Source organism: Piliocolobus tephrosceles, chromosome 3 (genome assembly GCF_002776525.5).
Source record: "Piliocolobus tephrosceles isolate RC106 chromosome 3, ASM277652v3, whole genome shotgun sequence".
NCBI lineage: Eukaryota > Metazoa > Chordata > Mammalia > Primates > Cercopithecidae > Piliocolobus > Piliocolobus tephrosceles.
In genome coordinates this window covers 110,643,797-110,650,606 of record NC_045436.1, presented here as the reverse complement: position 1 = coordinate 110,650,606, position 6,810 = coordinate 110,643,797, and the positions used below count along the sequence as shown (strand labels likewise).

At 44.6% G+C, this 6,810-nt stretch overlaps 1 protein-coding gene across 4 annotated transcripts in view; it reads left to right on the top strand.

The window, feature by feature from the left end:
• Positions 1-743: 743 nt before the first annotated feature.
• BMP2K (BMP2 inducible kinase) overlaps positions 744-6,810 on the top strand; it is a 144,388-nt gene continuing 138,321 nt past the window's right edge. For all 4 annotated transcript variants that reach the window (XR_002733691.2, XM_023222475.2, XM_023222476.2 and 1 more), the window contains exon 1: positions 744-1,101. Coding sequence is in view for 3 of the 4 variants with exons in the window: in XM_023222475.2 (XP_023078243.1) it covers positions 930-1,101 (172 nt within the window). In the remaining variant the exon portion in view is untranslated. The remainder of the gene's footprint in view (positions 1,102-6,810) is intronic.

Below are 6,810 nucleotides of genomic sequence, written 5' to 3'. Positions count from 1 at the left end.
CCACCTCCCACGCTCAGGGTGGGCGAGCGGAAGGAGATTCTCAAGGGAGAAGGCCTGGAAAACTGGCTAAGAAACGAAGCGAGAAGTTCCTTAGCATGGGTAAAGTTGTTGGCGGCATTTTTAAGCCCCTAGAGTGACATAGCGACTCCTAGCCGACATGACGGACCTGGGTGCGTGACTACCGCGGGAGCCAGTCCCCGGGCCACCTCCCTGCTCGAAGTCGGGCCTGGTCACTACCCTCCCAGCGTAACCCCGGACCAGGGACCCCCGACTTTGCCCTAGTCCCCAACCCCCACAATCACCTCCCTTGGTCCCTCTCCACGTGACAAGAGCCGGAACCGTCACTTCCGGCGGCTCGGGCAGCGCGCCTGCGCGAGGCGCCAGGCCTCTGTGAGCGGTAGGCAGCAGCGCCCCCCACCCCCGCCAACGGCCACGAGTGGCGGGCGGCTCGGGTCCGGCTGGGGCGGCGGCAGCGCGACGGGCTGCGGTACAGCGGGTTTGCAGCCAGAGACGTCCAGCCCACTCCCTGGAGGGGCCGGCCGCCCCGCCTCCTTCGCTGTCTCCCTCTACCCCAGCTTGAGCTCCAGGCGCTTAGTGAGGCGGCGGGGCGCCCGGGGCACTTGCGGAGGCGGTGGCGTCGCCCCTGCACTCGGACCCGCCCCCTCGCGCCCCGCCCCGTCCCCGCCCTCCCCACCGCCCTCTGCGGGAGCTGGGCAGCTGCAGCGGAGCCGCGGAGCGGGCGGCGGGGCCCGGGCTGTGAGCTTGGGGAGCGCAGAATGTGAGGTTTGGCGGGCCGCAGCGCGCACGGACGCTCGGACCGGCCAGGGGCGGCGACCCCTTGCGGACGCCCGGCTGCGCGCCGGGCCAGGGACTCGCCCTCTCCCTCGCCCTTGCGCGCTCCCTGCTCCCTCCAGCACACCGGCGGGACCATGAAGAAGTTCTCTCGGATGCCCAAGTCGGAGGGCGGCAGCGGCGGCGGAGCGGCGGGTGGCGGGGCTGGCGGGGCCGGGGCCGGCTGCGGCTCCGGCGGCTCGTCTGTGGGGGTCCGGGTGTTCGCGGTCGGCCGCCACCAGGTCACCCTGGAAGAGTCGCTGGCCGAAGGTACGGGCGTCCGGGGAGGCTCGGACAGGCAGGTGAGGGAGGGTTGGGGTGTGGCGGCGGCTTCTCCGGGTCATCGCTCTCCGAGCTGACTTTTATACCCCGTTGTTCCTCCGCTGCCGGGCCAGCGGGGGCTCTTAAAAGAGTGACTCGGGCTTTTCTCTTAAGCTGGCTTTTCTTGCCGCTGGCTGATCTGGCCGGTGCACAGTTATCTCATGCCTAGTTTAAATCATTTTCAGTGCTTTTTGACGCGAGAAAATAGATAGAAGACGCTCTAGGAAGTGGGTTGGTGGTGTGATTGGGCCAGTGACTCATTAGAGGGTCAGATCGAGCAGGATTGAAGCTCTGTTCTGCCAGCTGTGGCTCAGACGAGTGTCATGCGTTGGCCTCTTCATCTGAGCCTCCACCCGCGCTGCAGGGCATAGGACCCTGCAGCCCCTGGTGTCAAACTCGGGTTTGCTGCAGCTCAGTCATATACTGAAAAACAATGTATTTGTGTGCATGTGTGCGTGTTGGAGGTGATCCTTTGCTCTAAATTCAGTTAGTAGGTTGCACTGAGAAGCAGGTAAACTTGAAGCCCATTTGTGTTGGACAAGGTGCCATTCATGCCCTCCCAGTATGTCTCTCTGATAGTAGTTTAAAAGGTGACATGAAAGCAGGTTAACTTTCGTTTGCGAAGTTTTGTGGTCGGTCCTTCATGACCTGGAACAGGTTATGACGGCAGGTAGAAGTCTACTTACACAAAAAGTTTACTCCATTTTAAAAGAAAAACTTAGAATTTAGTTTTGTATTTCTGGTATAATTGCCTCGTAGAAAATACTTGCCCTGTGTGCTTCATGCTTCATTGGCATTTGAGTTTTTAATTGCAAAATGACATTACAAAATAAACTCTTTAAAAGAAATACTTTTTGTTGATAAATGGCCCTTTTAAGTTCTATGGTTAAGATAAAAGAAATCGAAGAGTGGATTAAGTTCTCCGAGAGTTAGACGTTGATGTGGTTTGAAAACAGTAGACTGAGATTTTGCTTGTATTTTTTGAAATGCTATAAACAACAGCATATTAGCACAAGGGAAAAAACCTGAATATTTTTGTATTAAATATTTGAAAGAGAAAGAAATCGTGAATTATTGAGTTGTACATATTGTTTCGTGAACCATAGCTCAGAATAATGATCTTAGCCGAAACTTGGAGAGGTGGGGGAAGGAGGATCCTTAGTTTTCCAGAAGAATGAATATGTGGTGAGTGGTATTTATTAAAGATTTACTATACTATGAAGTTTTCTAGCTCTTTATTACACGTGAATTTCAATTGTTGGTTTAGATTGTGTTGTAGGTTTTAAAAACACATGGCTATTAACTCAAATGCCATATTCTGTCTTTTAATAGTTTTAATAACTAATTGAAGTGTAGCTTGAGTAGTGTTACACTCAGTTCATTCCACCAGATCCCAAAAGGGTGTTTTATTTAATAGAAAAAAAAATGTTGACATTTCACAAACTAGGTTTTGAATTTGTAACTGGTATCACTCACTACCCTAAGCATATCTTATCACCTCCCTAAGCAAGCCATTTTCAATAAAAAATAATTTTGGAAAATAAAAAATAAAGATGAATTTCAAAAGGAGCGTTCGTTCAACCACAGCGAAGAATAAAACTTTATTTCAAGCACTAATGTCACTGTTAGAGTGTTCCACTGACTTTGGCCATAAATGTATCATTTCTTTTGAAAAATCAATAATCAAATGCTAGGAGGAGTCAAGGGTTGAAGAAATCCTTTTGGAAGATGAAACTTCTCCATCCCACACCCCAGCTTTAATTTCCTGGAAGGGAGGCCAAGGCCTAGCTTTTCTTTGAATTGTCTATGTATAATCAGTTTACTTTTTGATCCTGGCCGGTCTGTTCTTATTTCAAATGCTTAATATCCCCTCTCCCTTCCAAATAGTGCCACAATTTAGACAAGATGTTTAAGCGCAAGTCTAGTTCGCATTTAAGTTTGATTAATCAATAATTGGTGGATCTGCCTGATCATTAAATTGGGCCATGTGCTTGTGAAAATGCATTGAAATTTAAGAGTACCTGATTTGGGGAGAGGCATACCACTGAGTAGGAAAAGTGGTAGAAGCTAAGACAGACCAAAGCACAAACTTGGTAGGTTTTACATTTTTTGCTTTGGCCCAAAGTTGTTTAAACAGAGTTGGGAAGACCCGGTAGATGCTGTGCCGTGAAGTGTTTTTGCCATGCTCCTGCAAATATTGGTAGCTTACTTATAATGACCTCTGCAGTGTCTTTTCAATAAATCAGTCCATCTCTCTTGTTATTTGTATATAGTTAGTTACGTTCCAAAAAGTCACCGTGAAAACTGGATTAGCAAATACTAAAGCACGGCTCCTACTACAGTATTAGATTCCTGAAAGCCTCTGGTCACACATTTTTGTCAACTGGTTAAGATACAACCTTGTTTTATGTGTGTTGCAGCCTAAAACGCACCTTATTTAATATATTTGGTTGATTTATTAACATTGAAATCATGGCCAACAGCTCTGTAACTCATGCCTCAATGAAGATTATCTAACATTTGTATTTTCTCTGTAGTCTTTGCTCCTTGAACACTAGACAGCACTTTAGCACTATGTTTGGGGACTGTTTTCAACAGTGAAATCACCAACAGCAAGCACAAAAATGAGAAAAACATGGCACTAAATAGACCATGAAAAGGACATTTGTTTACAGTATATAAGCTGAAGCAAGAATGTGCACGTCAGTAGACTCACATTTTTCACAATTGTGCACATGTCTGCAAATGACAGTGGAAGTGCTATGAGTAATGATTTTGGGGGTACAAATGTTAGTGAGTAGATGAATTTGCAAATATAGTATCCCCAACTAATGAGGAGCAACCATTGTTGTAGGTAGATATGTATATACACATTTTATGTCTATAATTTAAAAAGCATATTCTCAGGGGTAGGTTGTATAACTAAACTGTTAACAAGTTTTCTCTCTGAAACATTATATATATGTTGCATCATAATATCTTTGTAGTCAAGCACATAAATGTCTGAAAATAGAACTTGCACCTTTTAGTTCCTCCTCAAAGTTTAAAGGACTGATAGCATAGTGAGGCCGTTCATGTTTTTTTTCTCAAAAACTGTTTAGTTTAGGAGTCTGTGCTAAGCAGATCCCAACTTTGGTCTGTAGAAATGAGGGAGAGCCATATGTTGGTTTTAGCTTCAAACAGTGACAAATTGTCAGGCTCATATAATTAATTCAATGTAACCTTCCAGGTTTTTACGAAAACCTAGTATTGGCTTATTGACCACATGCATCACCTTTGCATAACAAGCCTTTGGTGCTAGTCTGAGGAATTTAGTACTGATTGATAATCAGTTGGTTTTTGAGTAGGGGACACTGTTTTCTCTAAATGTCCTTGGTACAAAGTGGACCTAAAATGGGGTGTTGAGACTGGGAGAGCAGAGATAACTTGTTGAGATAATGTAATCACGAGGTTATGGGGGCTGGATAGGAATGATAGTGTGAATATGGTGATGTGGGTGAGATTTACTGAGATGGGTGTTGGGGGTTATTGGCTTGGTAGTAATTGCAGGCCAGGAATTTACTATAGGGTTCTTTAAAAATAGCTCGGTATTTCTCTTAGAGTTAAATGCTTAGATAAGCTAAGTATTAGCCAGTTCTCATTGTTAATTTTTCAGGAAGGTTGTACTATACATCTGATTTTGCACTGTAAATTAGTAGGGAAATGATAGATTTAAGCGTTATATCTCATTTGCAGAAACCATCTGTGGCTGCCCAGTAACTTCTAAGTTAACATTCCCAAGAGAAGACAGAGAGGATAGAAAGAAGGGGAGGATCGAATAAAAATATCAACAACTGTTAACTACTGCACAACTTCGTTAAATGCCTTTTGTGTGCTAAGCACTGGTAGGTGCTACTTAACATAGCAGAGGACAATAGTGGAGGTATTCTTCTGGCCTATGAAACTTACAGGTTAATGTGGAAGATAAATGCTAAACAAGCAAACGAAAATCACCAAGTTACTATAGTTAAAATTTTTGATATGTGTTGTGAAGACAATGCGCTGGGTTTTATGAGACAATTCAGTTTGGGGGGTCAAGGAAGGCCTTTTTCATCTTTCAGCAGAAACCTGAAGGCTGAAAAAAGCTAGGTAAAAACAGAGGTGTGAGGTTGGGGTGACTTGAAGTATGTCATGAAGACTGAAGCCTCTGTGTGAGGGAAGGAAGTTTCAGAAACTGAAATATGCTCAGAGCTGTGGACTACAGTGAATAAATCACATGTAAGAGAGATCCAAGATGATGTTGGCAAGGTAACCAGGGTTCAGGGCTTAGTATACCATGCTGAGGAGTTTAGGTTTTATCTGAAATGCAACGGGAAGCTGTTGAAGGATTTGAATTGGGGCAGTGACATGCTCTGATTTGTATTTTTACAAGATCATGCTGATTGCTATGTAGAGAGGTATACAAATTATAAGGTTAGGATGGTGACAGTGGAGATGAAGATTATAGTGCTTAAATGGGAAGACCTTGTGGTGGTCATAGGAAGTGTTAGGAATGACTTGCTTATGAATCTCTCAGGTGAAAGTACCATTTGTGAACATAAGGAAGGAACAGATTTTTTATTTTATTTTTTTGAGGTGTTTGGAGGACAGCCTGTAGTTCCAGACATGTTTAGAGACGTGTTTGGATGAGATATCTGAGAGGAAATATCAAATGGGAAGTTGGGTATGTGGTCTGGAACTCAGCAAAGGTGTTTGGGCTTAGAGATGGTACTTCTGATTGATGAGTGAGCCCCTGGCTGTTATTTAAAGCCCTGGGAGAGGATGGATTTAGGGAGAGTGTAGGAATGAGAAGGTGCTCATTGAAGGACTCCTCTAGTGCATCCGTCTCAGACATTAGTGTTCATTGTAAACATTCAGAGGATTTGGTAAAACACAAAGTGCTGAGCCTGGTCCCCAACTTTTGATTATGTCTGAGTGAGGCCCACTCTTTCAGTGATACAGATGCTGCTGGTTCAGGAACCACTTGTTGAGTACCACTGATTTAGAGGGGGCGAAGAAGACTGAGAAGAAGGTGCTAGAGAGGTATGAGGAATACCAGGACACTCTGATACCTGGAAACTTGAGAGTATTTCAAGAAGGAAAGGGAGTGAACAGTTGTGTTGCTGCAAAGTCATCTTACTTGATCACATTTTTTGACCTGGCATTCACAGTTATTCTTGCTCACCTCTTATCTTTAAAAGCTTACCTGTAATTATTTGCTGGGTGAATACTCTTTGCGCCTGGCGCAATGTGCTCCACTCCCTGTTGGTCCGTAACTGAATCTTGTACTTGCCTAGTACTCTGCCTTCGCCTTTGTAATCCCTGCTTCCTAAGTACTGGTTGTCATCACTTCCTCCTTTCTGTAAACGCTTGTAACTATTTGCTTTTTCCTCTCTTGTCACTTTTAACCTGTCTTGAGATGGAATTATGTAAGCACCCAGAAACACTAAGGTTGTTAACTACTGTTCCTCTGTCACCTCCACTACCAGATAGTAAAATTCTTAAGGCTAGACAGACTCTGTTTTAATTGATATTGTATCACACAAGTTGGCCATACTGTAAACATTCAGCTACTTCTCAAAGGAAATGATGTTTGACTTTTCTTTTTCTTTTTTCTTTTTAATCAGATGATGATCTTCA